This window comes from Schistocerca serialis, chromosome 2 (genome assembly GCF_023864345.2).
Source record: "Schistocerca serialis cubense isolate TAMUIC-IGC-003099 chromosome 2, iqSchSeri2.2, whole genome shotgun sequence".
Taxonomy (NCBI): domain Eukaryota; kingdom Metazoa; phylum Arthropoda; class Insecta; order Orthoptera; family Acrididae; genus Schistocerca; species Schistocerca serialis.
This window is the reverse complement of record NC_064639.1, coordinates 847,403,529-847,419,176: the sequence shown is the minus strand read 5'-3', so window position 1 is coordinate 847,419,176 and position 15,648 is coordinate 847,403,529. Positions and strand designations below refer to the sequence as shown.

The following is a 15,648-nucleotide window of genomic DNA, read 5'->3' as shown; positions in this document are numbered from 1 at the left end:
GCCTTATAGTGACTTTTCAACAAGTCAGTCTATTACGTAAGATAACAATGACGTCCTCGCAGCTTATCGTAGTATCTTCAAAAGTTTCGCAAACTGTTGTTTGTCGATCGCCCAAAATAAAGTCGCGAATCACAAAACATATTGCGTTATGTAGCTAGCAGGGACTTCGACACACAGCTGTTGTGGCAAGACATCTGCGTAATGTTTTGACCAAGCCATTATTTACATACGTCATTTGTTTTACTACTACTGATAGCGTTATAGTTGTCTGTTATTCTTGGTCACTGTCTTACAATAACAGTCAGGGAATTTCATTGTGGAAAACATAGTACTGCGTTTGTATCCAGTTGTTTACGTATTGATCCACAAATCCATACCATTAGTCTCAAGAGTTTCCACAATATGTAGAATAATTACAAAAAACAAAAGTACTACAGGAAGACAAAACATCAACACGACATTTCTGTTGTCACAGCCAGTCTTTTAGTCGCCTCCCTATCACTAATCTTAGTGATCTTCCCATTTCATATCGCTTCATAGTATTACCCTTAAATACTTATTCGATTTGGCTGTTAACTTTCCCTTAGGGTAGCTAGATTGCCTGTGAGAATCTCAATAACTACTATTAGTGATGAGGGTTGATGTGTGTAGGTTATAAGCGTATACCAATATAGATATTTTTGCTTTACTTCTGCATCCCTGTGATGGCTTAGAGGATTGCTGTCTTCGGCTGGGAGAAAAGTACAGCTTGGGAAAACACACAAATGCGGTGAACTTGCAAGAGCCTACTGCTCAACTTGAGGAGGTTGCATCTGAGACGAGATTGAAGAACGATGGCGGAAACATTAGGGTTCAACACACCGTGACGACGAGGTTATTTCGGACGAGGAGTACCATTTTAGAGACTGAAAACAGCTACATGTGTTATGTCCGTGTTATCACGCAGAGTCTCTCACAAGGGAAGCATACACTTAACGGCTCACCGATTTTGCCCATTTTTCGGACGATTGTAGAACGTAGATGTGACAGATGAAGCTCTTGTTCAATGCGATCCTCAAACGTTTTCAAGGTATTGAGATTGAAAATTATACGAGTCTACACTTTGTGCTATCAAATCACGTACATCTACATCTACGTGATTACTCTGCTATTCACAATAAAGTGTCTGGCAGAGGGTTCAAAGAACCACCTACATGCTGTCTCTCTACCGTTCCACTCTCGAACGGCACGCGGGAAAAACGAGCACTTAAATTTTTCCGTGCGAGCCCTGATTTCTCTTATTTTATCTTGATGATAATTTCTCCGTATGTAGGTGGGTGCCAACAGAATGTTTTCGCAATCGGAGGAGAAAATTGGTGATTGAAATTTCATGAGAAGATCCCGTCACAACGAAAAACGCCTTTGTTTTAATGATTGCCACTCCAATTCACGTATCATGTCATTGACACTATCTCCTCTATTTCGCGATAATACAAAACGAGCTGCCCTTCTTTGTACTTTCTCGATGTCATCCGTTAGTCCCACCTGATTGGGATCCCACACCGCACAGCAATACTCCAGAATAGGGCGGACAAGCGTGGTGTAAGCAGTCTCTTTAGTAGACCTGTTGCACCTTCTAAGTGTTCTGCCAATGAATCGAAGTCTTTGGTTTGCTCTACCCACAATATTATCTATGTAATCGCTCCAATTTAGGTTATTTGTAATTGTAATCCCTAAGTATTTAGTTGAATTTTTAGCCTTTAGATTTGTGTGACTTATCGCGTAATCGAAATTTAGATGATTTCTTCAATGGTTCAAATGGCTCTGAGCACTATGGGACTTAACTTCTAAGGTTATCAGTCCCCTAGAACTTAGAACTACTTAAACCTAACTAACCTAAGGACATCACACACACCCATGCCCGAGGCAGGATTCGAACCTGCGACCGTAGCGGTCGCGCGGTTCCAGACTGTAGCGCCAAGAACCGCTCGGCCACCCTGGCCGGGCTTTCTTTTAGTACTCATGTGAATAACTTCACACTATTCTCTATTCAGGGTCAATTGCCACTTTTCGCACCATACAGATATCTTATATAAATCATTTTGCAAGTCGTTTTGATCATCTGATGACTTTATAAGACGGTAAATGACAGCATCATCTGCAAACAATCTAAGACGGCTATTCAGATTGTCTCCTATGTCGTTATACATCAGGAACAATAGAGGGCCTATAACACTTCCTTGGGGAACGCCTGATATTACTTCTGTTTTACTCGATGACTTTCCGTCTATTTTAACCCTCCTTATCCTTCATAAACATTTGTATGGCTAGAAGGAATCATGTTTCTTCGGAAAAGAACAATGATAATAATAATAATAATCTGTGTGGTACATTGATGATGAAGTATAATCGAGTTGCAATAAGGAATCGTGATGAAAAAACATTTATCTATCCATACATTCTCCAAGGTGTCGTAGTGAAGACATACTGGGCTATAGCTGCCTTGAATAATGCACTGTATATTGTCGCGATAAGCGCATTATTGTACCGGTAAGTAAATGTTGGTTTCATCACGTTTACTTATTACCTGCATTATATTTCATATCGTATGTACCACAACGATTATCGTTCCGTTACTGTACTTATCGACCATGGTTCGTTGTTGCGATATAGGTGTTTGGTAGAAGAGTAGGAAAAACAAAATTACTTGACTTGAAGGCAGTAGCCCCGTTAGCTGTCTGCGCTGGCGTAGCCGCTCCATGGCAGGCGTTCTCATATGGTGTATAACAGGCTCGTAGAACTTCCACCCCGTATCGTGCTAGAACAGCGTTGGGTACTCAAATGTACGTACCACAGTCGTGCTGTCAACCGTTGGGTGTGAGCTTCCCTTGTCAGCCGCTGCCTAGTAATTGCCCAGATGTGCGCGCACAGCGAGCAGGTTTCCTGGTGGCTGCAGAACCGCCCACGCCTGCAAACTTGGCGGCCCGACCTCGCGCTCCTTCCCGCAGCTGTTCTCGCCTTTGTGTAGGCAACCCGGCTGACTCACCCGGAGCCGGCAACGCTCGTACATCAAACTTCCCAACACAGGCATTACGCCAACATGTCTGTCAGACGTACATTAACTGTCTCGTTCTGGACTCTTACTGAACTATTCCGTATTATCTGGACGACGCAAGGCTAATCAGCGAGATGGAAAAGGAATCGACAGAGAACAGATTCCTTGGACGAGGAGCAAAACCTCGTATTTGAAAATCGTGTAGGAGAAATGATTTTAAGTTACATTTAAAACTTGTTTCGTTACCTGTCAGACATTTTGTGTTATTGAGAAATTATCGGAGATTTTTGTTGGTACATATTGAAATCCTTTCTGAGGCACTGATAGCCTTAATAATGGGTAATAAAGGTAATTTTTCCCTCTAGTGTTGCAGGCATGAATATCTCTATTCATCTCAAATTGCGATGGATTATTTATGATGAATTTCATTAGTGAATGTATGTGTTATGATGGCACAGTTAAAATGTCTAGCTTCTTGGAGATGTACCTACATGATGTCCGTGGGTGAACACCACGTATTATTCTTACTGCTCGTTTTTGTGCAATCATTAAATTCTTTCTAAGTTATGAACTACCCAGAAAATTATTCATAAGAAATTATGGAGTAGAAATGTCCAAATATGTCAGGAGGTTGATGCATTGTTTCCAAGATTAGCAATTATACTAAGAGCAAAAGTAACTGAACCTAATTGTTGAACAGTTATATGCGTTTTCCAATTCAAGTTTTCATCTATGTGTGTGTCCAAAAATTTGGAACATTCTACCTTATTTACTGACTTCTTCCCATGTGCTACCTCAGTTGCTGATACGACTCTGTTTGTTGTACAGAACTGAATATAGTGCCTTTTATTTAATTTAGGCAGAGCCCACATTCTGAGAAGCACTTTATAATTCTGTGGAAAATATCATTTACCATCTGTTTCGTTGATTCCTGTCTACTGGGATTTAATATAACATTAGTATCCTCCGCAAAATGTGTCAATTTTCCTTGTTGAGTGTGTAGTGGAAGGTCATTCACATATATAAGGAACAGGAGTGGATCCAAAATTGAAATCTGTGGGACTCCTTATTTGATTTCTCCCATTCACTAAAATTTTCTAATCTTTCGAGATGGTCTGAAATATTCAGCAGAACCTTTCGCATTCTGTTTCTTAATATGATCAAACAAACTATGCGTATGGCCACCAATGCCATAAAACTTGTGTTTTTCTAAGAGAGTGGAAGACCACAGAATGATCAAAAGTGGTGTAAAGGCTAAATATTGTGTGTGACATTCAATAATTTTTGAGGATAACTTATTTTGCGTTTACGAGTCTCGTACTGGTTTGCCGATCTTCATTTGAAGTCTAAATGTGGTTGGAATGTGACAGTTTGGTTGTGACCTGGTGAAGTTAACGAATGTGAAAGGAAGAAACTACCTGAAGTGTCTTGGACTCCGCAGAAAAGTCAACACATTCCATCACCGCACAAGCGTCACTCCGTACAACCATCACAAACCCGTTCGCACGAGTTTGAGAGGGTTTCAGAAGGTCTCACCTCCTGTACTGTCAACAGAAATATCTCTATCACTGGGCTCAATGACCCATGTCGCACAAACTTATTTGTTTCCGGATATGTGTTCATAGTTTTTTTTTTGACCAATCTCACCTCCAGTAAGGGCATGGGACGTTTTTAAACACGCTCCACAGAATTAAAAATGTGTGTAATTAATTAATGAGTAACAAGGGAATGAAATGGTTTCCTTATTTTTCTGAAGATGAACGTATCCGGAAATCGTCGCCTCTCATCTACTATTATCATCACTTCAGAAGACTCATAATGGACCGAACAACTATCGGCGCACAGCCGAATTCAGGTGCTACCTACGCGCACGCAGAACGGATTCGCGGCGCAGTGGAAGCTCAACATTCAGAATACACGTCAGGGCGGGGGAAAGTTCAAGTACGGCGTGGGCGCCAGTCGCAGGTCAGAAGCTCAGACTCTCCGTACACCACTGTATCAAGAACAGGCGGATGATCTTCGTTCTCACAAAAACGCAAGGAACTGTAGCTAGTCATGAAATGACAAACGCTGCCTCCACTTGTTTATTGCAGCTATTCGGCTCATTGTCCTTAGGCGTCAGGTCCAATTAGGCTCCGGGAAACAAGAAAACAAAACTCACGACCCCACTACCGATCGTACGGTGTGCGGCGAAGGGTTTCTAATGAGCTAATATCATTTCCGCCCTTTCTGTTTCAGTCGTGGATAGTGCGTGTGGATTGCGACAATTCGTACGCGTACGTGGCGGTACGAATTTCTCTACAATCATCGTTAAGGTCATAGCGCGATATGTGTCTTTTTATATAATCGTGTCAGAGGCATCAGATACCGTATACACGGTGATTCCGTGATGGGGCTACAAACTGTCAGATGGAGAAGGGTAAGTGTAGCAATTTGAGGTAAGAGACCGAGTCGAAAGTTATAAGCGGAAGTCGTTCTGATACCTCTGACAGTGGAATACATGTACCGGCACTGCAGTTGGTAAGACTGTACGGTGGGCACGTTTCAGGGGTGCTACTAGCGACCAAAACAACATAAAAACCCAATAAATCTGGGCTCCAAAATGCATACGTTAAGAGTTATGAGCATTTGTTCTTCTTCCCTAATGTGAAACACATCTCTTCTACTGAACAAGTGCCCATAGCGCTTAAGATATGCATTTTAGTGTCCATATTTACTGGGCTTTTTTCTCGTTTTGGTCAATACCACCTCCTCCAAAAATATGAAACCAAAGAGCTTGCACTAGAAGAGATGTGTTTCTTAGTATACAAGATGAACAAGTGGCCATAACTCGTAAGGTATGCATTTTAGAGCCCATGTTTACTGGACTTTTTTTCTTGTTTTGGTCCTTAGTACCACCTCTGACAATTGCCTATCCTATAATCTTACCAACAATAGTACTGGCACATGCTTCCACGGTCAGAGGTATCTGAACGATTTTCGTTTATAAGTTCCAACCCGGCTCCTTACCTGAAGTTGATACATTTGCGCTTCTCCATAACCCCCGAAATTTTGTAACATCATAACGAAATCTCCCTGTGTAATACAAACAATGAATGATAGTTGTACAGCTGCGAAGGTTGGAACTTAATTCGTGGCAACTATTTATTTTCAACTTATTAAAAATAGGTACATGTTTCAAAGTTTTATTGTGTATTACCCGTTGCCAACGATGTGTTGATAGCTCGACTGGAGTGTTCTATTGGCTGACGAATCTCTGTTACAGTTCTGAAGTGAATGCCACGAAGTGCTTCCTTCAATTTAGAAATAAGGTTGAAGTAACAAGGGCTGAAGTCCGGGGAGTGTAGTGGGTGGCAAAGCTCTTCCCAGCGTAGTCGATCGACCAAATCAGTCAGAATTTGCGCCAAATGCGCCGACCATTGTTCAGCAAAACGATCTACATCTACATACACACTCCGACGGAGTGTACCCTCTACCATTACTAATCATTTCTTTTCTGTTCGACTATCAAATAGAACGAGTGAAAAGCGACTATCAGTATGCCTCCGTATGAACCTTATTTCTCTATCTTACGAGAGTTGGATCTTTAATAGTGGCAACTATTTACTTACAGCTCGTGAAAAATAGATACGTGTTTCAGAGTTTTACTGACCTTCACAGTAGTCACCAGCATTGTGTATAATCCGTTGCCAGTGATGTGGAAATCGTAGGATACTCTTAGCAGTGCCAGTTGTGTTCACAGTTCAAGCGGCGCGGTCTATTGCCCGAAGAATTTGTAGCAGTTCTGAAGCGAATGCCGTGAAGTGTTTCATTCGATTTAGAAACCGAGTTGAACTCTTGAGGGCTTAAGTCATGTGAGTGCAGTAGGTGGTATAGCACTTAGCAGCCCCATCAATCAAACTAATCAGTAACAGCTTGCACTGTACGTGCTTGAGCATTGTCCTGCAAAATGATGCTCAGGTCATGCAGGAAGTGTCATCATTTCTGTCTCTATGCTGTTCATTTTTGGAACACAGCCTACGACCAGCTTAGAGGTACGTTAAACGCTGGGTAAACAAACCGTTGATAATTCAGGCAAGTGTTCCCCGAATCTCCATCTCCTCCGGTAAATACTACACAGTAACGATCCCAGACAGCCACACAATATTCGACGGACGAGACTTCGTAAGCAACTTTTCTTCTGGATAAATTAAACTTTCTCAAAATTCATCCATTGTATTACATTCACGGCTGATTTCAGTCGCTGGACAGTAATCGAAAAAGTATTTAGTGAAAAAAAACCACGGTCCAAAAAAATGGTTCAAATGGCTCTGAGCACTATGGGACTCAACTGCTGAGGTCATTAGTCCTCTAGAACTTAGAACTAGTTAAACCTAACTAACCTAAGGACATCGCAAACATCCATGCCCGAGGCAGGATTCGAACCTGCGACCGTAGCGGTCTTGCGGTTCCAGACTGCAGCGCCTTTAACCGCACGGCCACTTCGGCCGGCAACCACGGTCCGTATTAGGCTGTGCAGATATATCCTTTATTCGTTGTGCGATTGTCCAGTTACGTCACAAAGACATTTTAGAGCATTTACATATAATTACTACGCTGGGTGTCGTACGTGGCGTGGCGGACAATCGGAAAGTCGTTCCATATGTGAAGTCATACCTGAAATAATCCATCTATATTATAATTTAAGGACGAAAACATCGTCCTAGAATCACGTAACCACGTCATATCATGCGTGAACCACAATACTTTCACATTCAGATGTATGTGGAAGTATTCTGGTTCACTCATGACATTACGTGTTTACATGGTATTAGGACTGTTTTCTAGAAGTGTTTTAGGAAAAGCATATAAAACCTAAATCTTTTTGGGTTAATGAATATGTGTTAGTTTCGTATTTTGGTACTGTGCATCCTTGGTTGGGAGCTGGGAAAGGAGGGGCGCACAAAATTTGTTTTTATTTACAACCAAGAACGCCGATAACTCAGACTTATCTGGGCCAGTAATTCGAGACGAGGTTGCGGCGCAAGGCCACCGGCCTTGCTCATTTGAATGAATTAAAACCGTGGTTTAAAGAAGGAATACCACAACCGTCTCGTGAAATGTTGCTACAGAGACCCAAATCATGGCTCCCGGAAACACAAACGAGGAAACACTTCGGTGCTATCTGTAACCTCGATATAAGACGCGCCGGAGTAAGCAAAGTTACGCATACGAAATTTTGTTTACGGAAGAAGTACGAGACGGATAATATAGCTGGTATAAGAAATAAACTCAGCTACGTATTGAACTAAAACTTGAAATATTTTATAAACACGAATGTATTTTCGATGCATGCACTACTTTACTCAGGAATGACAAACATTTGTTTTCTCGTGTATACGAACGTTGATGTCTTCGTGTGGCAAACGAAATACTAGACAGATCAGCTTACAAGGTCGAGAAGGAGCCTGCTCTCCCGAAAGAAAATTTCTCAATTATTTGAAAATATTGTTCCTTTTCACTGCGTATGTTTCTGGACAAAGATTAGACACCTATCTGCAGAGAGCAGTTTTCTCGTTTTTTTCGGTAAAAATGTTCAAACTGATTACACAGTTTCAATGGTATATATATCATTCATTAATACAGAGTGTTCGGTAATTCCCGTTACAGTCTTCTAGGACTTATAGAGGGGACTTAGTACATAATATTTTGAATAGGAATCCACGCCCGGAAATGTACCGTTTCCATTTTACGACAGTTTCAGTTCACATGTTTAACTCATTCACTTTTTCTTGAGGAACTGAATTAGGCGTGACGCAGTCCAGTTATTAGGTAACAATTCGAAAGGAAAGATAACGAAACATCCATTTATGACTTAAGCACATTTGTTTGTATTAACAATTAAGCATTACGTGTTTACATTATTCCCAAACAAAAAATAATCCAACAACTGTACGTACAGAACAGTACTGATGCATCACAACAGCGGCTCGATGTGGCGACCGCCTACGTTGTTACACACATTTCACCTACGAAGCATGTTCTGGTACACACTCTCCATCCCACCCGGTGACTCTTCAGTTTCTACTTCGGCGGCCACAACTCGTACCGGCAGACGTTCCTCTGTCTCTATAGGAGTCTCGTAAATTAAACTTTGCATTTGACCATACAAGGAATAGTTCATAGGGATTAAATTCGGCGACTGCAGCGGCCACGCGGTTGGATCACCTCGGCCTGTCCATCTTTGACCATATCGTCTGCTGAGATGTCTCCGAACCGAAACTGAGAAGTGATACGGTGCATCATCACGCCGAAGCCACGTTTCCTGACGAACGTTCAGTGCTACAGCTTTCAACAACGAGTTCAATAACGTTTTGTAGAAAGATCAAGTACGCAGAACCAGTTATCTTGAGTGGAAGGGAGTATGGCCGAATCACATGACCATCCACAATACTTGCCAACAAGTTAAAATCAAACTGGTGCTGAAATTTCTGAAGATGTGTGGCATAAGGGTTTTCGTCTGCCCAGACATGGCTGTTTCACAACTCTGAGACTTTTCTCTTTCCCTCAGCATTCGTGAAAGTGTTACACATCTGAATTGAAACCATCGTAGAACGGAAACAGTACGTTTGCGGACATGGGTTCCCATTTTAAATATTATGTACTCATTCCCCTCTACAAGTCTTAGAAGTTCGTAATGTGAATTTCCGAACACCCTGTGTATCGCAGGCAAGGTTTCGCTTTGGAAGACGTTCCGTATGTGTGCTGATGGATAACCTCACATAAGAACAAATGTCATAGAGGAGCAATGAAAACGAAATGTAAAATCTATCAAGACGTGAAAATTACATAAAATTTGGATAATCCAAAACCAGTAATTGTAAACATAAAAATGAAAGACAGTGTGGTGCAGGCCAAGTTGTTCCTATCATTTCCGTCCCATTCTTTGTAAGGATTACACCAATGTATTCATAGTTTTACGTAAAGGATGTTCACACAGCGAACAGGGTTTATTTCGGTGGGTATAGCAGTTTGCGTCAGAACTCTGCCGAGGTAATTACAGCAGATGTAATGGCAATACGTGGTTGTTTCACAAATTCTCCGCATAATGTCTCTGTCATGTATATGTTGGCAGCCGTTAAAATATGCCTAAAAATGCAGTCTGTTGATACATGCAAGTACGTTGCAGCAAACGAAGTTACATTGCGTGAATGACTTGTAGTGGATACTAATGAAATAACATGAGTCAAATTATTTGTGGCTTCGCGTACTTATGACGTATATGTCACTCTATTTTTTTTCCCCTTTTTATGCCACCTGTGGCTAAGTATGAACATATAAGCTTTTGAAGTGATTATTTATTGTTGTACTAGATAGCTCAAATTGTAATTAGTTCCACACACTCAGGAGCAAATTTACTAAACTAAACTGTAATTTCTAATGTAAGTATGGTATTTTATGGAGGAAGTTCAGTTAGTCTCGTTTAAAGAACCAATACTTATTTTTAGTATCGAAGTCGATTTGTTTTGTTGTTAGTGTCCACTGTCTGCTCTTGTTACTGTGAAGAGAAATTGAAAAAAAGTGTGGCAGACACATTGTCCCTGTGGCTCACAATAACATACGGTATTAGAAGGGTTGATTACAAAAACATGTAACAATCATGTAAAATCAGCACTCACCATGTGAAAGCGAAGGTGCTGAAGTGTGGAATATCTGGAAGATATTTAGAAGTTGCTGCAGCGAAGTTTGAAGTGCAGTTTCTAACCAGCTATCTCTCGACAGCAAGCTCATAAGACCTGACAAGGATTTGGAAACAAAGACACATTTCTTCATAACGATAGAAGTTGCTGTAAGTACCTAGCAAGTGACCGCCCGACCATGTAAGAATATCCCTACATCGTTGTTTCGCGAAAAACTCTAATTTTAAAACCTCATAACGAGAAATGGATCAAATTTTTGTTTGACGTTCATCACCTGCAGAATTCAAGAGATGCACACTTGAACCGCTGTTTGCCGCACTTGACTGGAGCGACTGGTACAGTTGTTTGTATTTACAGAAATTATTTACTACCTCGTTCGGTACTTAACGGTTGCTTTGAAATCTGTAATGAAGGCTTTTAAGGGGTACTAATGTAATTTTCCGTCTTGATCGCTTTTTTATTGTTTAAAAATCATGTACTTTTTTACGGGTTTCGGCTTACGCTATCGTCAGAATCTGTCACGCAACAAAGCAGTAAATGAGAAGTAGTTGTTCTACTTCTCATGATGTTGCTTTTCACCCTTAAAAAAAATTTAACCTCTTTTTAAGCCCGACAAAGTGTAATGTCGTCACGTGGCAAGAAATCATTATAAGAGACTGTAATGATTATGTGAATAGTTAAATTAGTTGACCGCTTTTTAATTTTTTTGAACTAAACTACTTATTGTACTCGTACATCTATGTCTACATGACTACTCTGCAATTCACTCTTAAGTGCCTGGCAGAGGTTGTTCGAACTACTTTCAGACTACTTCTCCACCGTTCCACTCTCTGACAGCGCATGGGAAAAATCAACGCTTAAATCTTTCAGTTCGGGCTCTGATTTCTCTTACTTTATTACGATGATCATTTCTCGCTACGTAGGTTGGCGACGATAAAATATTTTCACATTGAGATGAGAAAGTTGGTCATTGAAATATCGAGAAAAACACACCGCGACGAAAAACACTTTTGTTTTAATGATTGCCACCCTAAGTCGCTTATCCTATTCGTGATGCTCTCTCCCCTATGTAGCGACAATACAAAAACAGCTGCCCTTCTTTGGACTTTATCGACGTCGTCCATCAGTCCTCTCTGGTAAGTATCCCACACTGCACAACAATACTCTAGCTTTAACTTTAGGCGTTTCGACGTAAGACATCTTCGGAATCCGATATTGGATGCATGTCGGTAGGAACATTGCATCGTTCTTCTGAGCAACACAGGCACTGTAATATCGTATTTATCCGCCGATAACAGGCAGCGACTTTTAATTAAAATGCCATCTCCTGTACGGGAATTACATAATATGTGTACGAGTACAGATTGTGACGCAGGAATCACGACATTTGGGACTTTGGGTGTGGCCCTGAATCGTACACGGATAGCCAAAGCGGCTACGGCGGTCGCTCGCATAAAGCGGAAGTCGGGATTCGAGTCCCGGTCTGGCACACATTTCCATCGCCGTCATTCCCTTATACAGCTGATGGCTGTTAGTATTCACAACTGCGGATACATTTCTTATACATTTGTTTCTTTGCTGTCTGCTAGATACTGGTGGTGGCTTAATCCGAAAAAAAGTAAAATTGTATGCTTACACTAAATATGAAAACAATAAGACGAAAAATTACATTTACTAGTGACGTTATTACTGCAGACTCGTACAGTGATTTTACGTCATTTACTGACAAATGTTTGAAGAGTGGTCTCGGTGTCGATAGTAAAATGATGACAGGAGGTTAATCGTAAGGGCTCTAAGGCATATTTTCCGTAAGAAACATGTCCGTGTCGACGTAAAGCAACTCACATCATATTTAATCACAAATATAGACATTCATATGCAAGTGGGAGAGAAAGAGAGAGAGAGAGGAGAAGGAGAAGAAGATTTGGAATGTTTGCAGATTGCGTTAATGGTGAGGCATGGCTACCAATCATTAAGTATCGAATAAATCGCAGCTAATGATTAGACACGTGCTCATAAGCATAAAATGGTATGATCACTTATCAGCTCGTTACAGATACCCATAGGTCAGCGGTATCTATGGAGCGAGCATTCACATACGAAGAACAGATTTTATTTGTCGCCAACATCCACTGCCTCCAAACGTCTTGTGACTTTGTACTACCTGCCTATGAAAAATAACTGTCCTTCCTACTACGTATTTTGATTTACATCCGAAACAGCAACAATTACTCATCATTGCTTTCACCAATAAAAAAGTACGTGAAAATAAGTGAAACACTAGTAATATTAAAGTTTCAATCTTGACGCAAAATGTAAACAAACAGCATTATAGCGAATGTCACGTGGCATTTACCGTTTGATATTGGCGACATCTTCACTACTCTGTAACAGCTTCTCTAGACATACAAAGAGGTGTCCCAAGCTGCATTCGAACTGGCTATATTTGCTTCAAGCGACATGGCTTATAAGCATAAAGTTGCGACACTTCCTTTGGACTTAGCAACTTTTTTTAAAACATTTCAACTACAATGGAATTACAAACAACAAATAAGCGTATTCCTATTAAATTGAATTAATCTCGAAGTTCATCATTCTGCTTCGAGAACATTTAGAACTGTCGTTGATCTGACGCTATCAGCGTCAGTAAGGAAGACACGAGTGCCGGAATCTGCAACACGGCTTTATTCACCAAATAGTTTCCATAACATTACCATAGTCTCGTCAGCGTAATTGAGTCATACTGGATAACTATGAAGAGCCATTGTGACTCTGAGCCATAAATCACTAAATACATGACTGACATAAGCTCCGAAATTTGTGAAGTTTAGAATTTACTTAGAAGCTGTGGCGCAACATTTCCCCAAAATACTCGCACATCCATAAATAGACTTAAATGGCTGCTGGAGTAACATAGATGCTGTTGGTAGCGGAAGCACGCCTTCCTTTCGATTCCACATTGGTGTTCCCAGTTGAACATTCAGTCGCCTGCGGCGTTAAAACTACCGCCTTCGCTATGCTCGAGCAGTTGCAGAAGTTGGCAGAGTGCTCGGTGTGATCGCCTGTGCGGAACGGAGGGCACGCACGCAGATGCAGGCCGCGGAACGTTTGGCAGCCCGCCAGCGAGTACTCACTCTCGTGCTTGGAGTTCCCTTTCCAGAAGGCCTTGAGGAAGGACATTGTCGCGGTGGCTGTCGGCGCTGACTGCTGCGTCGTGTGCTGTCCTGTGCTGTGCAGTGACGTCCTCGCAGTCCCACCGCCAGCCTGAAACTGACGGCCGCCCGGCCGAGCCCGCGCCAGTCACCGCCGCCCCCACCACCGCACCCAGCCGACGGCCGCCAGGGTGGGGGGAGGGGACGCCGAGGCCGGCCGACAAAGGCTCGGCAGCTGGACGCTACGCGACCTGCAGGCCAAACAAGCGGGACGCGCGGTGGACCCTAGATGGACTGCAGCGGGCTGTCAAGACTGTCGTAGCTCGCCAAAACAAAGGCAGCGCGATGCCCTTCTGGGTAGCATTCCCACACAGCTACAGTCCTGACGCGTTTGTAGGTAACGCCTGTCGGAAGGGCGTTCGACGCTGCGCCACATCGTCGGGTACATCTACACGGGCATACAACTATCACCGTCGTACCACAGCAAAAGATCTAGCCGAGAACACGAGATAATTCTGGGCCTTCGCAAAATAGCTGAGCGGGTCTAGCGCTTATATCCATTCACTCTGTTGATCAGTGTGGTGTGGTAGTGGAAGTTAGTAAAAGGAAAGCCGAACTTTTAAATTTCACGTTTAAGAAATCGTTCACGCAGGAGAATCGTACAAACGTACCATCATTTGGGCATCGTACCAACTCCCGTATGGAGGGCATAGTAATGGGCATCTCTGGCGTCAAGAAACAACTGAAAGAGTTGAAAGCAAATAGGTCGACAGGTTGTGAGTGTGTGTGTTTTATTCTGTCAAGTTGTGCAATGGACTGATCCAACAAGTACCCTTTGGCTCCTGCAAGAAACAATTTCCACCTCACACTATTACAGAAGTCAGACAGACGCTCCTAATGTACCAGCGAGAACTGCTTGAAAAACATTCAGCAACAAAGATCTTCTGGAGATGTCTGATGTAAGGAAAGGACACAAAAATATTCTATATATTCTTACTTAACTAGTGGAATGCTTGGGTATGGGAGTATTGCTAGTTAGTGTAAGAAAAACATTAAATGAACTAAACATATTATTTATTACAAAAAATTCTGAGAAATCAAGTGAAACTTTTTCTTATAAAATAATAATAAATTTCCGGTTCCTTTTCGGAACAGTAGATTGCCTCTTATGGATAGAAGTGCTATTATTTTTACAAATTATGGAAACGTTCTTTTCTCCCTTTTCATTAAGAATGTTATTTACTCGGCAGAATGGCTGAGAGCCATGCCTAGACAACTTGAATAACTTTTCTAGGTATGGTCAAGGCTGTCGCGTGAGAAATGTAATGGAGTGTACTGCTATGGAGGACAGATTGGGCTCGCATATGCTGTAGCACATAATACCGTGAGCTGCAACGACTGCTGCCTGCGTCGCTCGCTGCTGCCAAATAACATAACTATCTCTTTCTATCTGGACCGACCCTCGCCAATCAAACTCCCCCTACACCTTGATGAAGTCAAGGACTCCTATCCGCCCCTAGTCTAACTATTGGCATGGTACACTGGTCAGATAACCAGTCCACCGCGATGCCACTCAATACTCGCTCGCAGGTGTTTAACTAGCACTCTGTCCGTGTTCGCACCGCACAATAAGTGTGTCGGCCAACACAGTGAACAACGCTTAATCGCAAGGACTCAGTATAGTGAGTCGCACTTCGATTCGCTCTCGACAGAGGTGCTGTCCCAGTGAAGTACTGAGGAGAGACTCTGTTCCTCGCTCTTTGCGTACACGTACGAGCGCACT

The 15,648-nt window shown here is 42.1% G+C and overlaps 1 protein-coding gene across 1 annotated transcript in view; it reads right to left on the bottom strand.

Annotated features, from left to right (window-relative positions):
• Window positions 1–13,993, bottom strand: part of LOC126458125 (low density lipoprotein receptor adapter protein 1-like) — a 203,539-nt gene extending 189,546 nt beyond the window's left edge. The window contains exon 1 of the mRNA XM_050094959.1: window positions 13,848–13,993. Within this exon, the coding sequence (XP_049950916.1) occupies window positions 13,848–13,893 (46 nt within the window). The 5' untranslated portion in view covers window positions 13,894–13,993. The remainder of the gene's footprint in view (window positions 1–13,847) is intronic.
• Window positions 13,994–15,648: the final 1,655 nt, after the last annotated feature.